This window comes from Bactrocera oleae, chromosome 2 (assembly GCF_042242935.1).
Source record: "Bactrocera oleae isolate idBacOlea1 chromosome 2, idBacOlea1, whole genome shotgun sequence".
Taxonomy (NCBI): Eukaryota; Metazoa; Arthropoda; class Insecta; order Diptera; family Tephritidae; genus Bactrocera; species Bactrocera oleae.
Genome location: NC_091536.1, coordinates 23,510,845 through 23,532,341, shown reverse-complemented (window position 1 = coordinate 23,532,341; position 21,497 = coordinate 23,510,845). Strand labels below are relative to the sequence as shown.

Sequence of the window (21,497 nt, the reverse complement as noted above, 5' to 3'; positions counted from 1 at the left end):
CAGAGCATGCAAGCTGAAAGCAGTACATGCACTGTTGCACATACATACCTACGTACAAGCGCAGTGGGGGCGAGTGTTGCAACGCGGCTGCATTGGCGAAGAGAAATATGCGCAACAACGCGTCCAACGTGAACTATGAAACTGGCGTATTTTCAATTACATTTTGTACTCGAACGCTACTACTAAGTAATGCTGCTCTTGTCTTCAATATATTTCTAATCAAAAAGTACTGTTTATATAAAATCAGTTTGGCTCTTGTAGAACTGGCTGCTTGCTTATTTTAACTCTGCTGCCGCATTAATAAATTTCAATGCCTTTCGACTATGCGTAGCGTGCCGTCGTAGCTTAAGTTTGCTCTGCATTCTCGGACAGCATCTGCCAAGATAAGTGCAAACAATTACCAGCGTGAAGGCATTATATCTCGCCACAATTCCTTAATAACGAACGTGTCTGTCCTCGATACGGTATCAGGCTTTAAAAACTGATTTATGGCACATAACATATTTATGTGTATGTTTGTGCGTGTGTGTGTGTGTGCCAGTAGAATTACACATGAACTTATAAATAATAAAAGCAATTGCTGGCGCAAGTGATATATGTTATATTAAAAGATTTAGGTCAATCCCATTGCGAAGAGCTTGACTTTTCACAAAAGCCGTATAGAATATCCTCTTAACATGCATACATATTTGTATTGCTATGAAGTTTTCTCCAACAGCAAGTAGCCGTCATTTGCCTTTCGCAACAGCTCTTGCTGTTCTCCCGATGCATTTAAATAATTGAAAATCTTTTGAATTAATTGAATATTTTTAGTCAGTTTGCAAAAATCAATTTCTCATTTATCACGACCGCATTAAACAAAAAACCGTGAAAATAAAAAACGTGTGGCAACTACAATATTCACTATAATTAAGTTTTGCGATCGTTTGGCGTTCTGTAATTCGGTACTATTTTATGATAACGTGCTTTTGGAAACAAGCCTCTGAGCAGATATGATCACAACTATTTACTGTTAACTAACATGTACGGTATATTAGAGTAAAATTCGCTTTATTTCGTTCAATTCAGTTTGTGATCCACTTTGTCTATACAATTTACATAAGATCACAATAAGTGATGAAATGACGCAATTAAACCTAGACATTATGCTAGTATATCTCATCTAAATAGTATAAACAAAGGATTAAGCTGCGCTTAACTCACAGTTAGAATCGATGTATGGTGCAAAGTAAATAAAAATGTGAAATCAGAAGAAATGTTTATTTCAAAATTTGTTTTCAAACAAGTGTAGAGCGGAAGAACAGCATTACTTTTAGGTGTACAGAGGTCTGGAGTAAACTCAGGTACCTTACAGAATTGGAGTTGCAGTATGGCATCAATGAAAATGGAAAGCTTTTCCGCACACCATCAAAAATTTACAATTTTGTTTTTTCAAATACTCAACAGAAAACCACTAAGCCGCTAGTATGTTAGAGGGGCGCTGCTGTATTTAGTGAGTTGCTTGTTATTCGTATTTGCATACAATGGCAGTGACGCTGGCAGCAGCGTTGCTAAGCGGTGCGTGGAACTCGAGAGCGCAACAGAGCTGCAATAGCCTGCGAAGTGGCCGAAGGCACCCAACACAAGCAGCAAGCAAATTTCAAATGGAAGAACTGACTGCTTCAGATGCTGGTATGTTTATTTCCATTGTCATGAGGCGGCAGTGAGCGGAAAAAACATTTAAGCACATAAAACGCACGCATGCCACAACCGGAATGAAGCAAGGAATACCAATTACAGTCTTGGTACCACAATTTTTGTGCAATGAGCACTTAGCCAGCACATTTCCTATATTTCCAAAGTGTGACAGTTAAAGTGTTGGTATACGTTGTTGTTGTATGCCATAAACAGGGATGTGGATAACTGCGCAAAAATCTAAATTAGTTGGCAAGTGAATTGCCAGTTGTTGTTGTTGCGCTGTTGTTACTCCAACAATTCATCAGCAACTTCCATGCATATATAATATCTACAACAAGCACGCAAAGGGTAAAGCAGCATGCGGCCGACGATGCGTATGAGTAACATCCGAAATAAACTTATAGTGCACTATATCCACTAGCGCAGAGTGCACAAGCGGGGAAGCGGGGCGACTACTCCGCATAAGCGACAAATCAATTAAAATATTTTGTATAAATGCTGTCACAGTTTACCAACGATTTCGCAGCAGCTCTGCGCCCGCCGTCGCTTTCATGCCAAGCTTTTGAATTTATGTTCTGTGAAGTTGTTGTTGCATTTATTATTCAAAATTACATCACTTCTTCGTTGGCTGTCGACGTACTCGAATGACTCGACTTACTCGAATTACGTATAAGCAACTCAGTGAAATTTTAGTTATTTTGGTAAGCAGCGTTTATGTTGCTGCATTGTGTTTTCGTTTTTACCTCCTTTGTTTTGCACATTTTAGCACACAGTCTCGTACTGCACTCCATGTGGCGGACTTGCTCTCCTTACGCGCATAAATCGCTGCGGCATTTAAACATAAATCACACAACAAACTGCTTATTATGGTTGTTGTTGCTGTTGCTGTTAATATTGGCGCAGCATGCGTGCTGCAAGCTTTTTGGGTCCACAATTATTTTTCGTATGATTGCCTTAATTCTGGCGTGCTTGCGTCGCGGCAACAGCAACAAATTGCGTTACTGCTGTCTGCCAGCGTAAATCTACGGACAGCTTTACATTTTTTACCCCTTGGACATGCCGGTATAGCGCGACGATGTTTCCGCTCTTTTTTGCGCTTTAATTTACGGCGGTTTAAAGTGATAATAAAAGGGAAGTTATTAAGCAATTTTAACGGAATTATGTAGCAACAAAACCCGCTATGCGGTGGACTTAACGCGCTGCAAATACGCTAATTAAAAAGTATCTGTTTACCTCTCTCAAAATTGCTGCTATATTTACTTTTTTGCAGAAAACTTACTGAAATTGGAACTGTTCTTGCACGTTTACCTTAGAAAGTAATCTCATTTATTCGAAAACCTTGAGGAGATCTTATAAATTTGAAAATTTATAGTTATGTTCGGTACTAAATTTAATGGAAATTAGCCAAGCAATTCGTGAGATATAGGTTTTAAACGGAAAGATAGGGATAGCATGCTCGCTCTTCAACTTCTAAAATGAGAGCACAGCTCTTCCGTATCATTTCAGGTGTAAAATTGAATGCTTCTGATGTATTGCATTAGTGAGATATCGCTGCTAAAATACAAACAAAACCGTTATATGAGTGGTGAACGCGGTTATCATCCTATTTCACTCACTATCATACTGTAAAGGTATGCTAAAGTATGTCCTCAGTAATTCGATGCCTGAGTATTGACTCGATTTTATACATTTTTGTCACCAGTACAAATTATTACCAGGAAAAGATGTCATCTGAATTCCATTCAGAAATCTCATAGTTTGACCGATATTTTCGCGGTGCCACATTTCAAAGTCACTTTTTGTTCAGATTCGGTGGGCGTTTTAAACCACCCTTGAATAATATTTACGCAAACAACATAATGCAAATTAAAATTTTCGATAGCTGCAACAAAAATTACTGAAATTCTGCAAAAACCAGATCTACAAATTTCACACGTTTCACCCTCTCTTTTTGGGTGCTTTATAAAGCAGTGTGTGCACAATAATGCGCGGACTGTTGACAAGTTCAAGACAGTTGTTGCAACGAAGAAATAGTCTACATAAATTGTAAAGAAATAAATTAAATCAACTCAAATATAAACAGTTTTTAAAGTTATTTCATATTTACATATCGACAATCAATAAGCCACCCTCAGTACATAGTAAAACCTTAGAGGAGAGCTATTTTTCATTTTAATTATTTTATTTACATAACTTATTCTTAGCTGCATTCCCATGGCGTCCACTTTGTTCACTAAGCGCAAAACATAAAAGCATTAAACAGAAGGCAGCTGAACCTAAATTTGGTAAATTTTTGCATTGCTAATAATGCACAAAGGCGAAGTAAGAATGCAAGAAATATTTGCTTTCAACAGTTTCACCAGCTGCTTTACTTACAAATTAGTTGTATGTGTGTGTAATTTGGTGAAAGCCTTCTACGCAATGATGTTGTGAATGTACAATGCGTCAATTAGGAAGTGAACGCATCAACAACACCAACTTTCATAGTAATAGTATGGCGAACAGATAAATAACACTAGTTTACAGTCATTTTGCGTCTGTGTTGTTAGAGGCTGTTTCTTGCTGATTTCCGCTTGTTAAAATAGAAAATTATGGTAAACGTTCCCTAACAATAGAAGTGTTGTAGTCAAGGGCTGTAGATGCCAAACCACAACCAGTAGTCCAACACCCAAGCAAATAAGAATAAGAAGCAATAGGTATTTTTAATTAGTAAAACCTAATTCACATTTAAATCGAACTGCTAAGGCTTGTTCTAGCCTAGGTGCCCTCCCTGAGTCAGTTGTAATTACGGTTCGCAAAAGAGCAGTCTAGTTTTGAGCTTTTTACGTGAGATTAATCAAAATGTCTAAGGTACAGAAACGTAGTTGTCTTAAACCCGACAGTTTTTCTTATATATGTGGCGAGTTTATCGCTAAATCCCAGAAGCGGACAATTACTAAAATGACGAAAGTAAATCAAGATCGGTAGCAAGGCAAATGGGATCCGGCAATGATGTGATATAACTGCTGGTTCCTTATGAGGGAAAGCGATCAGCAGTATAAGCAAAAGTCAGCGTTTACGAAAAAATTGCCTACAAATGATTTAGTATAAATGTATTTTTGATCCGTTGTAGTAAATAAAAGCCGTTATTTTTAACTTACAGTATAAATTATACGAAAATTTCAAAAAAAACATGTATTATGTAACAAAAAATCTATACGTGATGGAAAATTTTTGAACTTGAATTTGTAATCAGGACACCTTGGACCAAAGGAGTAAGCCACAATCGAACAAATTAATTAGGCCTCCAACGAAATATCAATAAATTACATATATGCTATATAGATAATTTTGTGCCACAAATTTGCAGGTAGAATTTTGATTGAATTGTTTGGCAAATCGTGTGCATGTGTTATTTTTGTGGCTTTGTGCGGCAGCGTGTTTGTCAACTCATCAACTTGCAACGGTTGTGTAATTAAATTAGCGAGTTCGTTATGAAAATTTTTGGTTGAGATTTTTGCCACTGGGAATTTGGTGGCAGAGTGGTAGAGTCTGATAATTAGTATGATATCAATGGCGTACGATGCCAATGATTCGCCACGGCGCATCCATCTGCTTTTTCGTATCAATGACGTCATTATGCGCTCGATTTAACCCATAACATTTTATATGAGTACTGTAAAATTGCTGAGCCTGCTTTTATTACCAAAATAACTGATATAAGAGGCATAATTGTCCAACTTGTTTATCAGATATGGAATTTCACAGACAGCTATTCTGTAGAAAAATGTATATAAGAGAGCTATACCAGGTGCTGTAACGCGTTTGTCATTATGCATTCATAGACATCCACTAGTTACTCTCAAACAAGAGGAATTTTGCGAATGAATTGCGTTTCGAGGTTTTTCGCAACTACCTTCCCAAAGCCCACCAATAGTACTCACTTATCCCACAGCACATTCATTTACGGCTATTTACATTAAGCCGATGCCGGCGTATTTTCGCATCCGCTGTTTTATGGCGCTCCCTGCTCGAAGCTCTTGTCTCCTTCCATTACACTGTAATGTGCATCTTTCCCGTTCGTTGATAATAAATTGTCTTTATTTTCCTTAAAAATAATTTACAATAATTAAAAACACTAGTATGTATGCTTTTCAGTGTTGACAATGATGTCAAGTGACTTCAATGACTTTGAGTATGGGTGACTTCATTTAAATAAGCTCTACAAAGCGTGCGTATAATGGCGAATATTTGAATTCCATTCGTTGCTGCTGGCTCGAAGAAATACGCTGTCGCCGCCCGCAGGCATCGCCCGTCAACACAATTAGTCACAGTCAATTAAAATTATGGTTCACAAAATTATTGTTATTACAGTTAAGTTGGCGTCAGGCGAGGAATGGCAATTCACCACACCGAGCGGCGAGAAAGTGACAAAAAGCGACCCAGGCCACAAGGCCTTTGAGAAAAATATCAAAAGCGGTTGTGCATGTGTGTAAATGTATTGCGCAAAGGCGCTGGGGGTGGTGCAATTACATGCAGATATGTATGTAGCTAAATATATACGCAAATATATATGTATATGCATTATCAGCTTATAACGATTTTCTTTCAAATTATTGGGATGAATAAAATGTATAATACCAAAGCGTTTAAGATAAGTTACAGACGAAATTTTAATTTAATTTAAGTAAATGAATTATATTTTGAAATAAATTAAAATTGAGCTCGTATTGAGAGTTGAGTTTGAATGAAAAGTATAAAAAAATCCAGCTTCATGGTGACATCTGCACTGATTCAAACTGTGCTCTAAAACTAAAAACAAAACGTTAAACGGCATCATCTTACATATTTATATACTTGTTACGTATATATATATTTCCTTATGTGTGTAATTTAGTGAAGATTTCTGTTCCAACTGTAGCTCAGCTTGGACATATTTAAGCTATTAAATTTTCTTCATCATTTTACTTTACTTTATAGAATCAAGGTTCTTGTTACGCCATAATAACTAAAGGGAATGAACTATTTTTGGACGCAAAAAAAATTATTCGAAAAATCCATTGAACGGTATTTTGTGTGAATAAAAAAGTGTTTTTTTTCTATGAATCAAGTGCGTGAGCAACAATATGTTCCAAATATATACATATGTTTCTTTTTAAATAGGGATAATATATGCCAAAGCTAATATATTGGGTTGGCAACTAAGTAATTGCGGATTTCACTTATAGGTAGCTTCAGTTGAATTTTTAGGTTTGTCTTTGATTAAAAAAAAAAATCCCCAATTACTTAGTTGCCAACCCAATAATATAATAAAAAAAAAGCTGCGTTGGCAATTCACACATAGTACATACGGTATATACATAATATCTGCTTACTTACGCTTTCATTGCAGTTATCAAAGACATTTAATCATTTTATTTCATAATAATATTTATTTTTTTAAATTTATTTTATATATACACATTGAATTATTGAGTTACATTTTTGATTTGCTCTAAATTTCATCAGCTTTACACACATACACATTCACTTAAAACCCTTAACTTATCCGCTATTATTAAGTACAAAAATACTTACAAATAATGTATAATTAACTACTTTTACAAGCGAAATATAATGCCTCAGAATACATACCAAACATCACATTAAAGCTAAGAAACGCAAATACCAAATAAACCAAAAACATGAATAAACAGCAAGTAAAGCATGATATTTAGTTACAGCTATCAGACAGCTATAAGAACAACTAATCTTTATTAAGTCTCTGTTGCACACAAATGCGAGAAAATTGAGCTGCAGCAGCGGCCTCCTCCCCTCCGAATAATTCAACGCACATTCGTTGTCATGGTTTCTTTGGTTTCTGCACTTGTGCTGGCGCAAGCGGGTCGAGCGGAATGTGTAGTAACTATTACAGACAATATAAACAACAATTAGTTCAAGACAAATCACAGAATTCAACTTTAGTTACAATATTATTGACACCTTTTCTTGGCGTCTTACCGTCATGCATGCTTCCTTTGTGACCGCTCAATTGCAAATGCGCTTTGAACAGCTAAGCTGTTGCAACTATAAAACTTATTTAGTAGTATTATTTTCTGCTGCTTATTCAATAGTTTCAAGTATCTTATTGTTTTTGTTGCTAATCCTTAAATTTAAATTACAGTAATTCATAGCGCATCTGCACCCCTTTCATTTAATTGCACGCTCGAATAACTGTGAATTGTAGAGCAGAATGGTTAACAATAAGAATCAGCCAACTAGAAAGTCAACTGCATACACAAACACATACATATGTATGTAACACAAATAACTGTGCAATGAAATAAAAAGTATTCATAAATATAGAAAATATTTTTGTGACGTTCTCGCTCCTGTAAATGGAATCGAACATGGAAATGTGCGTGCTTACATAAATATGTCGAAACTCACTCAACTCACATAGAAAAATGCCAGTAATACCAGCATCAGTCGCGGCGTCTGCATGCGCGTAGCAAGCTCATGTTGCATGGCCGCATGCTGCTCACTCTTGATGATATGCACTAACACACTATCAGAATCTGCAAGTGGTAATCAAACATATCAATGTACTACTGCAAACGAAATTGTATGAAAAGCAACCTAAATACTCCCTACACCTGCTTGACACAGCGTAGTTCTTGTTAATAAAAATTCCAAGTGCGATAATACTGGCATAATGAGCCACTGCGTCCACACACGAATCGCTCATGTGCGCGTCAATCGAATGTGTTTACATACGCGTGCACGCATTTGCGTGTAGCGGGCGCACAGTAAAGCAGGTAGAATGCAAGTAAAATACGACGAGCGGCAAGTGACAAGCGTGTGGGGAGAGTTGCGCAATGGACGTTACTTACTTGAATTATCTGCCGCACATGTGTAATTCCCCGAGTCCCGGTGGAGCACCCGCGATATCACCAAATTGCTCGTCTTCATTTGCTGCTCCGATACGACGCGAATGCCACCGCGCGTTGAGTCGTTAATTAATTCGCTGTCCTTGTACCACATCATATGCGTGTACGGCCCGGGCGCTTGCGGTGCGATGCACGTCAGATTGATGTCGCTACCGCTTTGTATGTAAAGCTCGCGATTCGATAGAATTTGCGCTTTCGATGCTGCAATCGTAAAGGCCCGTCATTAACGTCAGCAGCCAGCCAGCCAAACGAACAAATATTACAGCGAACAAGGTTACAGCAGCGCATTCGGTGGATTTATTTAATGTGAATGTATGCGGCGTTGATGTTGGTGTGGCAGAGTCATTGGTTTCATGATTATGCGTTGTGTTTGGTATTGATATCGGCAGCCACATCGCGGCGTTTACATTGCCATTGCATTTCATTACCGTAATCAGCGTTAATTGGCAAAAATGCAAAATGGAATACCAAGCAGCGGCGGTGAGGCAAAGCCCATTGAAAAGGAGAAACAAGAAATGAGAAAGTATAGTTTGCGATTAGTCAAATGTTAGGCCGTAAATGAGCACTGATTGAGTGGGATCCATGGCGCTTTATTCAGTGTTTTCTTCGTATCTTTTCCAACGAAAATGGTCGAAATGAATGGTTTTTGCTGCAATGTTGTATTGTAAATTGGGATAGGTGCTATTACAAATTCGAATACATTACCGAGTGTAAAATATGAGCAAGTGTTGAGAAAATTACATTTAAAACCAGTTTGCAGAATTCTGGTTTAGAATTGTTTTTAACAAATTATTACTTGGTTTTATTGAAAACAAAAATACGATTAGTTGTATGTGAGCCTAATCTATTATGTTCGTACGTAATATTGGCGGAGTTTCCGGCCTACGACAAAACTATTTCTTAACAGATCAATAAATATTAAATGTTGAGTATAACAAATCCGCTATGAAGCTAACATAAAATTGCTATTAATTGTTACTGCTGTGCATATTTATATGTACATATTAGCGATACTCACTCACAACCATCAGCTTGTACGCCTGACTGATTTTTGGCTCTGTCGACACCTGACACTCGTAAACGCCAGCATCGCGAGGCTGCACCGACACCACCTTTAACACCCATTCGTCTGAGTTGTCGGTGTGACGCGCCAGAAATCGCTGATCGTTCGTGTAGGTCATAATGCCGATGGTAAGAATATGCAGGTCACGCTTACGTATCCATGAGACAGCCCGATCTCCTAAATTTCGCACTCGACAGTGCAAGCGTGCGGTCGTGCCGACGGCCGCAATCACCTCACGCTCGGTGGTATTCTCAAATTGTGGTTCACCTCCGCCGCCACCACCTGTACCACCTACACCTTCGAAGCTATCCACGATGACATTGGACAGCTCGTGCTGCGATAATGATGCGAGCACGGGAGATGTGGATGACGCAAGTGAGGAGGCTGTCAGACGGCCAGCTAGCGTTACTGAGTCTAAGTGATGTTGTTGGAGATGGTGTGCGGTTGAAGTGAGTGCATTTGGCGGCGACAGGCGATGCTGGTGTGTTGGATGTCTAGTTATAACTTCAAAAGCTGAAAGAAAAAAAATCGATTTACTTTGAGTTGAATACTAAAACTCTATGCACTGCTAGTCAGATTGGTTTGCACAATCACATGAAGCTGTTGGTCTAACTCACATTCAAACAATCTCCACTACCATATGTTAAGTACAAACACACTCATTATTATCATAAAATATCCAAATTGTACATTTTAAGTGTATAAATAGTAAAGTCATATCTAAATCGTCTCATTGTGCTTCAATATGTGAGTCTATGCTTACATTATCCCTAATTTGAGCAAATTAACCGAAACACATTATTTGGCTTAATCAGCTGTGTGGAGGCAATCCCAAAGATACGTGCTCTGCTTGCAAATTTTCAATTTTGAGCTTATTACCATGCAGTAGGCAGCCCATGGCTGTTTGGCGTGTGTAGCACTGTTATACCAACTATCTTCAATGAATTTTCTGCTCAGAAATCTATTTTTTATTATCATAAGATAAACATTTGCCAATTGTATGTGCTGAAGTCAACAAAACCGAAGCGGATTCTAGCATTAATATTTCACTATTATATAGTATCGGCAACGTTTTACTATACATGCTGCAAACATATGTATTTTATATACTTTTTTTCTTACACTACAACAAATTGTTGTACGCAATGTATTTTTCACGCCAACTTATTCTCAACACAGTGATTTACTTTCCTGTCCACTGTCCTTTCTCTGTACAAGATAACGGTTATGCGACTCTTCATAATAGAGTAATCTAATTTTTTAACATATTTAATCTCTAACATAATCGCTAGTTAATATTTATAACCTAGTAAGGAGCAGATCTCGCGTGATGCAGTCCCAACTAATTACAGAAATAATAAAGTTTCACGAAATAAAATGTTGTATGTAAATTGTGGTTGGAATTACGCATCCATATCGCACATGCTGTATCAACCAACCGTAGCGAAAATGTTCGACAAGTCAAATGGCTTATTTTCATAATTAATTAGTTTGGTAACAATACCATTTATTAAGCGTGCTTCAATATAGGCACTTATACTTATGTGGACGATGTAATGCTATATAAGTCGTACAATTTATTAGAAAAAAAATGCGTTCGTAAGATTATGACGTTGCATATTAGTGTCAAGTTAATATAATGCTTTTTTTTATTACAAATATGTAATATACGTATGCCTCACGCAAAACTCCACAGCCAATAAAAAATATAAATATATTCTAACTACTAGAACGTAGAATTTAATTAATTAAACAATGCGAATAGCAAAATTCTTAGAGCATGTGCGAAATGCTGCAAGAAATATAAAAATGTGGCGTAAAGCGCACGCTTTCTATTATTATTGCCTTTCTTCTGAATTTCATATACCACTAATTTATAGCTACAAGCAATCGCTTGCACATTTAGCATACGCATTATCACCTACACTCATTAGTTAATGACATATTATTCCAGAAAATAATTGAAATTCACTTAGAATATTTTATTATACTCATTTACATTTTACATGGCACAAGTACGGTGCACCGTTTACTCAAAACAATTTGCCCTTTCGTGCATATCACTTATAAATACACAGCTATTGTAAACAAAAACGTGTAAAGTCGTTCGTTATTTGCACCAATGCACTTTTAATCAAAATATTGCGATAACTTTACCGGAGCAAAATTATCTCAAAGTGCATATATGTTTTAATTACATTTACATATATAGCATATACAAGATACAAACAAACTTTACTGAATTTTAATTATGCATGTAGATTTTATCTTATGTTTGCACGTGGTTATATTTACAAAACTAAGCGATAACTCACATACGTGTGTGTACTCGTGTGTATTTTGCCTACATAAATACAGTGACACAAGCCATTAAAAATTTTCACATTTCAAGTATTCCAACAGATTACCCATTTTTCTACACTGTATATCAATGAATGGTCAGTTAGTTATAGTATAATAATAGCAAGAAATATATATTTTATTACATGTGAGTCGGCAAGAAAAAATTTTAAATTTTCCAAAGATCTAAATACCTTCGGTTGAGAACATAAAATAATATTAAATACTCAAATATTAGCAAAAAGTATCACATCTTCAAATGTGAAAGCACGCAAACTTTTCGGTTAAAATGTGTACACCACTGTGCGCGTATTTAAGTGTAGTAGTAAACGCTTGTTCATCGCAACGATGTGGCGCTCCTTTGCTCGTTCTTTCATTTTGTTGACTTTACTGATCACATATATGACTACATGTGTCATACATAAATGATTTACGAGTGTCAGCAGTTTATGTGTATTGAGGATTATTGATCAGATTATTATGCCTTTATGAACTAAAACACAGTTGCGAATTGATTAATGCGACATGAATGATTCGGCCGAATTCGACGGAAATATCATTTGCCATATGTATTATATGAACTGCAAGTAAAGATTTGGAATTCTCGCGCTATGTATACTTTCCAAAGTTTAATTTGTTGCTTGAGGAGGTCTAAGATTTTTGGGTTTATTAATTCAATTTATTTATTCAACCTTAACATTTAATATTTTATTTAAAACTTTATACATATATACACGTACAAGAATATTTGCAAAACCTCAGTGGGTCTGGTACGTCAGTTCTCAAAGAAACAATAAATTTTACTTATTTAAACTTTTGCGCTAAGCCAAATTCCAACACTGCAACGACGGCACTTTTGGTGCACAAAGTTTTCTAAGAATGTTTAAGAATATTAGTATAAAAGCCCACTTACACTGGTTAAAAGTTTCGAAGGGGAATTTTTGCAAGTAACTGAACGCGGTGAGAGTTCAATTGTACTAAGTAGTATATATGGACAAAGCCAGTGCTTAATGTTTCTAAGAAACTTGTTTCACATTCAATATTTATGTAGCCATTTCAAAGTTTTACTCGCAATTGGGTGGGAATAGGTTGTTATAACATGTTGCTGATGGAAAATAAATTGAAAAGAGAAAAGTAATTGCAACATTGCTGCTACAAGTTGTTACTGCAAGTGGGAAATTGTTATTAATTTTGAATTAATAGAATGTAGTTGCTAACGCTGCACGAAAAGCTAGTGTAAAATTTGGAAATAATTAAAGGCATGAGCAATATAATACGCTGTCTGCAAAACTGTTACATTAAAATCTTGCTAAGTGATTCGTTACTTACTATGATTACGCCTATAACTTGCTGCACATTTATAAACATATTATTTGTTCTATAATTAACTGGCGTAATCGTCATCTTCATATTCATAATATAGTTTAAGTGCTGTAGGAAGATACCTGTCAATGTCACAATTTTTACTAACGAACCGCCTAACTAAGTGAAATATGCTAGTTTAGTTTTATTGCGATATCTTGCACTCACATCGAGTTATTTGTAGTATAGAGTGGGTCTTCCAAAGAAATGTAATTTACTACTATACATTGGTTTTAGTAGAGCATGGTGAAGTATAGGCAATTAGTAATTAAGTTATAGCACTATGCATCTATTTATTCGATTAACTGCGTTTTGTGGGCATGTCATTATTAAAGGCTGTGTAACATATTGCGAGAGAAAACAATTATATTATACAGAGTCGTCTTTAGCATGTACCGTTAACCGCAAATTTTTCACTTTGCTATGATTTAATAGGGTCGCAACTGTGACACGTTTTGGTAACCGCAAAATATTCCATTTAGCATATGCAAATGGCTGCATATGGATATAACTACACATGTATAATAGATACATACATCTCTTCGAAACAGGGTGTTTCACATGGCAATCATACAACAATACTTTCAGAATATCTAGACTATTGTAGCTATTGCGAAGATGTAAAGATAGTCTAAGTGTTTGATCTGCGAAGAAAAGCCAGGCTATATTTTAAATAGAAATTGCTGGATTGAACCATTAGGCTGGTGCATACATTTAGCAGGTTATTGTCAATCCAGATAAAGGATAATAATAGCTGGTAACTATTAGTAACGTGTTTTTAGTTCTTACATACAGAGAACACCTGTATAAAATTTTTTTCGTGTCTATTACGGTACACCCTTTTTTAATGACTTCGCCATGAAGATTTTATTCGAACGAGGGAAATTTGAAATTTTTGTTATAACAGAAGCGACACATAAATGACGCGCGTCTTTGGGCCGTCTGCACGTAACCATAGGCATGTGGCAAGTAATAGGCACTGAATAGGAAAGCTAAACTGAGTAATAGGAAATATTAAATGAGAAAGACTGGCGTATTTGCATTGAGTTTGTACTGCGTTAAATGAATTTCTCAGAAATGCTCTGAATTGATAATTTTTGTGAGTTTACGGATAATGTTGTTTTACATGCATGTAACTTCCCACGCACATGTTTTTGTAAAGCAATTTTGATATATATTTTTGCTGCTTGTAAACTCTGTAATGAGTTTTGAAAGATGTGGGGAAATGTGTCGAAGTTATGCGCTTCAAACGCTTACAAAACCTGAATGAGTCACTGCGATTCAGTTTGATGTATTTACATACGACTACACTTAAAATTATAAATTTATATATAATGCTTTCTAATGGCCAATTCACATAGAATTTTGTTTCAATTTACGCAATAATTTCTTTTGACGTACGATGTACGCTTTTTTATGAATACGTTCACATAAAAAGTTTTCGACACGAAGCCAAGCAAAATGTTGGGCAACTCTCATCTTTTTACGCTTTGCCAAGCAACCATCTACAATTTTGATTAAAGAGAAACAGTGAAAGCAAAGCGTTCTTTGCCACATACCCTTTGTTTTCTGCACTTTGTTGTTTCAGTACGAGCTGTCACGTAAAGCGAGGATAGTTGTATGTGGATTGGCCTTAAGAATTATGTGTAAAGGTGAAAAAAAAACATTTTATTCTACGTTCTGTGCCGTAGAACAGTATCTACGCTGCGTCTCAAAAAGTTAGCAACAGACCAAGCATGGTAGCTCTGAACTATTGTTCATAATATTTGAGCTAGAGCAATAAAATTTTTCTAACATTTTTTAGCTAATTTGTCCCAAAATAAATGAATTTTATTAAACATGTTTATTATTGGAAACACAAAATTAGTAGCCAACGCATTTTTAAATTTTTTTCATTAGTACACACAATAATTGAGGAGAAGTTCAAAATGCACATGAACATAAAACAAATTGTACACATCTAAACACTTTTTTATCGAATGGCTCAGTCCAGGTCAAACTTGAAGAGATTGCAGGGAAGATCAATATTTGAGTTTCGGAAACAATTTAAAATAACATACTTTTGTAAGTATATAAGCATAAAGAGAGAAGAGATTTATTTTATGTATCGGTTGATCACTTTTAGGTAGTTAATTATCTAAAAGGTAGCGATTCAGACTTTTTTTTATCTTTATACACTGAACAGGGTATGTTGAGATTGCCACGAAGTTTGTAACACTCCAAAGCAAACGTCCAAGATGCTATAAAATATACTATATAAATAATCAGAGTGCCGAGCTTAGTCGATAAGGCCATGCCCGTCTCTCTGTTCGCCAGTCTGTGTATTAGGGTGTCCGTTATTTCCCAAATAGATTTTTGACTTTTCAGCGCCCCCAAAATTTTTAGTAAATGCCTTAATCAATAAAATCATGAAAACCATTTGAGCTCTTAATATTGATAATGGCGCGTGCCACAAAGACGATTCATTTCCCATTCAAATAACATAGAGTTTTCGTGCTTTTTGCAATTAATTTTTTCTTTGCGAAGCCAGTTTATATATTGCTGCGACATCGAATTATTTTAATAAGAAATTGAACGCTCTACAAAAACGTACTGTGACATTATTCAAAAACATCACTTCAACACTGTACTAAAACGTTTACTGTATTCATATAGTACACCATGTCGTATGAGTAACATAGAATTTATTGTATAAGGCACTTGCATGAATGCACAAGTCATTCGATGTATAACTTTAATTGAGTATAACTTTTAAACGAAAGATTTTATGAAAAAAATTATTAAGACCTTTTTTATAGAACAATAAATTTGGTATTATAATATCACTTTTCCAAAGCTGTAAATTTTATTTTTTAATGCAAAATATCAGGAAACCGCATGTTATATACATGAGAAAAGAAAATTAATTGAGGCACCGTCTAAATTAAAAATAAAAAGTTTGTTTACCTTTATTTTTAGGGCTAAAACTATAACTTCAGTAGGCGTTTGCAAAAAAACAATCAATATGGAAAATAACGGACACCCTACTATGTATGTGCGAACTACTACCATAGTTTTAGAGATATCGTTCTGAAATTTTGCACACGTCCTTTTCTCCTTAATAAGCTGCTCACTTGTCTTAATCACCGATATTGGTCTACAATAGCATATAGCTGTCACAAAAACTGAAAGATCAAAATCATGTTCTTGTATGAAAACTTGAGCCTCTCTAGGGAGGGGGTATTAAAGCTTCGGTACAGCCAAAGTTAACATTTGTTGTACGTTAATAAACTGTTATAAATAATAACAACTGTCATATAAAATGTCGGTGTTGAATGGAACACATTGAATTTTGGTTTGTTTTACTGGCAGATATGGTTGCATATTCAACCAACAGCTACATACATAGTTATTTAAGATTCCAAGCACACAAATTAGTCGTGTCAACAATAAAGTCAAGCGATTACCCACAAGTTGTAGCACACAAACCTTTAATTATGCAGAAATTTCGCTTGACTTATGTCCGATGAAGCATTTTATATTAATATTTTGATTATTATTTTGTTTTCATTCAAGCGTATGCAATTTGTGGTGTAAATCTATTGCAATGATGTACAATCAAACAGAGAGCAAAATGCAAATTGAAGCAAGCAATTCATGAGCTTATTACTTACTTTACTTCAACTTGAAAATGTTTTCTCTAAATGTCAAATACTTGAAGCAATAGTAATAATGAGTTTTATACGGCACGTATGAGCCGCCAGCGACCAGGAAAAACTCGTCTTTTTGTTTTGCATGTCATTTGGTAGAAATAATTAATTTGTGAAAGTCAGTGAAATTCCATTCCGCGCATGTGTTGTTGCGTGTAATACACATACAAGTATCTGACTTTAACATTGAGTGTATCATAATTTACTAATGTTGTATATGTGTATATGACGACATCCGCGTAAACAAGTTGGTGCCACAAGGCTGCTAGTCACCCTATCACCACTCAGCATCGCACAAGTTCCCTCCTATGCACACACACAGAAATATATATAGAAACACATAGACATACCTAAACATACTTAAATCTACGCTTACCGAATGCGTTGCTGTGGCTCCGCTCAACGGTTGTGGTTAATCCGAACACAAGCAGCATCATTACGTATTCCAGCAACATTTCATGCAAAATTCAGCTATTGCTATGCTTTGTTTGTTTACTTGAGCTGCTTGGCTGCCGCTATTGCTATGTCTGCGAAAGGATGATGTCGCAATTAACAAAATGACGACACCCGCGACGACAGCAAGGACAACGAAGGCGACAGCCGAAAGCTACCGGGCGCGACTTCGATGGGCAAAGAAGATTTACGAAAATGACAAAATTCAACTGACGCTAAACAGCACTTTAACGCCCCCACTTGTACTGTTGTTGCTGCTGTGGTTATTATGACTTCAACTGCTGTCAGAAATTGCTTGTAGTTTGCGACAATGACGGCGCTTGAAGGACGCCACACAACTCAAGCGCAACAGCGATTGACAGATAATAGTTGAGGTTCGGGCTTTACGCCTACGCGTTCTTGCGCAGCTGTTGCTGCGTGACTTCACTGCCGCTGCCACGAGTTGTAGCTTACTGCAATGACCTTCAGCACATGCACACACACACGCGCACTTCCGTCTTTTCATGCACACACTTTCCGATTCGATGTAGCGATAACAAATTTTCACTGCCACTGGCTGTTTACACGCACTTGCTCAGCTATGTACGGATGTATGTATGTATGTAGTTTGGTAGCTGTTTGATTATGATCTAATCGATTGTCTGTGTACGTTTAAGCAACAATTAAGTCGAATTCAAGCTTTCACTGCACACTTTCACCCACAACAATTAAAATTTAAGTGAACATTTATACATGTGACCACACTTGATTTGCGCACGTGGCGCGTACAGCTTTGGCACGTTTAGTGGAAACGCCGTGCACTTCTGTGACTTCAATCGGCTGTGTCAAAATGCGGCTGCTCGCTTAAATGGCGTTTTATTTAACGTTTTTTTTTTTTGTATGATCTTTTTGAGGGCGATATTTGTTGTTAGGCATTCATTTAGTATACACTAGTTGGTAACTCAAGCGTAAACATGCACTTACTTGCACACACTGTAAATGCATTGGCGCTTGTGCTTGCATTTATCCATGTACACTCTTTGCGTGTATGCACTTTTAATTATCGCGGCTCTGGTATGAACTTACACACAGCAATTGCAATACTTGCGGCAGCATATTTGTTTGTTGTTCTTTCAGCATAACTTTAGTAGTTGCGCGACACATTTCACGCTAAATTTATGACTTCCGCTCAACGGAAATGGGTTAATGCCGTTGACTTACTTGAATAGTGTACAGCTACTAACAGTAGTTGACACTTTATTAATTTCCGCAACATATAATTTCATTGCTTTATATTTAGCATAATTTGTTACAGAACAACAGCTGAAATCTCAACCAATTCAATTTAGTCGCCACACACACACAACACCAATGCGTTCGCAGACACAGTCACGGCTAGCCACTGAACTCACATCGTAGCATCAGAAACAAAAAAAAATACACAACATTAGTGTTGGCTTCATTTAAATGGCACTCTCCCTTGTGTGTACGCAATGCGGGTATAAACATGAACTTTCCGCGCTGTGAACACTTGAATGTCCTATTGCGAGCACTTACACCAGACTACTGAATATATTGCAGCTTCAAAAGAGGGATTTAAGTGCAGTCAACGATAAGGCCGAGTGTAGCACGACGCAGGCATAACTTAACAGTGAAGCATTCAGGCAGTCGGTGAGAGTTCGTGTTCACATCGGAGCACATTTCATGGCGCGTGCGCTTTGTGTGGTCAGATGAGCGTTTTGGTGAGAAAATTAGCACCAAATTGTATTCTCAGAACACCGATATGTTGCTGCAGCAAATGCTTATTACAACAAATTCCTCAGATTCAACATATATGCAACCGTTGACTTCTTGCACTTTCTTAACAGCATAATAATATAGCACACAAGTCTGTAAAGTCACAAATAGCCGCTGAAATTAGATTACAAAGTGCAGCTAAGTCAATTTTGAAAAGCGGCTTTAGTGTTGCGAGATGCTTACGTATGGCACAAATCACTTGGCAGACACTTACAGAAAACCACTTTTGCCACCACTGCCACAATTTCACATCAAATATCAAGCACTAAAAATACTAATTCACGAATGTGAGAATGGTGATCAGGGACAATCGGAGAACAATGGCCACCCAATGCACATTTTTAAGTATGGAGGTCATGAATGCCAGCTTTGAAATAAATGAAACCTGCCAAATGCAGTTCATGGAAATGCTCGCTTCTCTTATATGTTGATTTTCAATTACTTATATACAACTTTGGTATTTTTAATAAATGAGGGTTTCGTTGAAAGCTAAAACTGCTGCTTCGTTAAACTGATGCTTCTCTATGTTATGCTAAACTTTCACAACTTATTTTTTTCATTCTTCATGCATTTTATTTACGGTGTATTTATAGCGCAGCTGGAAATAAAAAACATATTCTGCGCACTTATATTAGTGTTTAACAAAAAAAAAAAACAACTCGACAAACTATTAGTGGTAAAAATGAAATAGTAGAATTCGACATTATTCTACAGCGGCTGCGATGGAAGGTAAAATTTGCTTCTACGGTTTCATGACGAGATGAGTCGGTTAAGGCATGTCGAACTAGTCGCTCAAATTTTGAGATATCGAACTGCAATTATGCACACGCACTTTTTTTTGAACCGCCGTTATCACTATTGTTATATTGCTTATAGCTGCCATGCAAACTGACAGATCAAAATCAAGTGCTTATTTGGAAAACTTTATGTTATATAATATTTAAGCAATTTGTCATATATTATATATTATTTTCCAAGTAAATGTCATACAATCACAAAGAAACTGTGCAGATCGGAGCACTATAGCATATAAACACTTTTTTATTATAACTTCATAAAATATCTTTTTTTGCTTATAAATTCGCAAATTGATGCATTAGCTACGGCTAAACTTTGTAGTCGACTATGGACGAGAGCATGAGTATTCATTGCAATCAGAGTAACGACATTACGAAAGCTAACTAATTTCCCTTATTAGCGAAGATTTTCGAGATATGCATTATTCATGCAGAATGCAAACATTTCTATAAACCGATAAATATCTGCATGCAGGGAATTAATTACGGATGACCATCAAGCATTCTCACTTCACTGCTCAGCATTTTCAGCACAGCAAAGTAATTTGCTAATTCCAACTTATTTTACGTGAAAAACTTGTTGCATTCTTTAGATTATTGCATGGGATACAACCAGGTTTACAAGATTATAGATATGCGGCGCTAGTACATCAGCACAAGCTGAATTGAAAACTAAAACTTCAGTATCTCCGCTATTGGCATATCAAACACATACGCTTATTATTAGAAGTAGCAGAGTTGACGTCGCTGGGTAGTAAGTTGTTACGCACAAATACATTACAAGTATTTTCAGAACAACGATATTATATTATTATTATATATTATAATATAAGCCTACTTTACTCAGTCAGTGCTTTGCTAAATGCTTCACTTTAGGCGGATATTTAGCACTCAGCGGCATGTTTGTGAAATATGAGCAGATAGCGGAGGACTTGGCAACGCGAGTAGAACTTCGAGTTGATGTTTTGCAGATGAGCAAACATCTCTAGGCTTGTTGAGCATATTCGCAACGTCTCAGAGCAATCATGCTACACGGCAACAGCCACCCACCGCCACACACACCAGCATACAAAGTTATCGAATTCAAATACTTGTAAAATTCAATTTAACGCGCCTACAGTTATGCTACGCGTTGCTTAAGAGAATTTTTCGCAAATCCCCCGCGCTCAACTTAATACACGTGCCAAAATGCACAGCCGCACACACACATACAAACGGCTATATACCATATATTCCATTGCCTCGCTTATTTGTACTACATACATATTTGTAGTGCGCAACGTGTATAAAAAAAAATAAATAAAAAAAAAAAACAACAATTCAAAGTGGCGTTGCTATTACAACAACAAGCGTCACAAATTGAATTTGAAAATTCAATAACATCGATACGGTGCCGTTAACCCTAATATGCAGGAAATCAAGTGTAAAAATG

The 21,497-nt window shown here is 36.4% G+C and overlaps 1 protein-coding gene across 2 annotated transcripts; it reads right to left on the bottom strand.

Moving 5' to 3' along the window:
- Positions 1–7,068: 7,068 nt before the first annotated feature.
- Positions 7,069–19,025, bottom strand: dpr5 (defective proboscis extension response 5). 2 transcript variants are annotated; one of them, XM_036377338.2, is made up of 6 exons: positions 17,416–19,025; positions 9,604–10,161; positions 8,529–8,786; positions 8,086–8,213; positions 7,657–7,869; positions 7,069–7,561 (listed from the first exon to the last, which is right to left on the bottom strand). In XM_036377338.2, exons 1-4 carry the CDS (start codon positions 17,492–17,494, stop codon positions 8,086–8,088), a joined length of 1,023 nt encoding a protein of 340 aa, XP_036233231.1. In that variant the 5' UTR covers positions 17,495–19,025; the 3' UTR covers positions 7,069–7,561; positions 7,657–7,869. The 2 variants fall into 2 exon arrangements, with proteins under 2 accessions (XP_036233231.1, XP_014091166.1); XM_014235691.3 differs by having other exon boundaries at positions 8,095–8,213.
- Positions 19,026–21,497: the final 2,472 nt, after the last annotated feature.

Bases quoted from the DNA above. Each gene is read 5' to 3' on its own strand.
- dpr5 (XM_014235691.3), bottom strand. From the start codon at position 17,494: ATGTTGCTGGAATACGTAATGATGCTGCTTGTGTTCGGATTAACCACA. The intron at 8,787-9,603 runs GTGAGTATCGCT...TTACGATTGCAG, and splicing joins GTACAAGCTGATGGTTGTGA to CATCGAAAGCGCAAATTCTA. The intron at 8,214-8,528 runs GTAAGTAACGTC...TACCACTTGCAG, and splicing joins ATGTGCGGCAGATAATTCAA to ATTCTGATAGTGTGTTAGTG.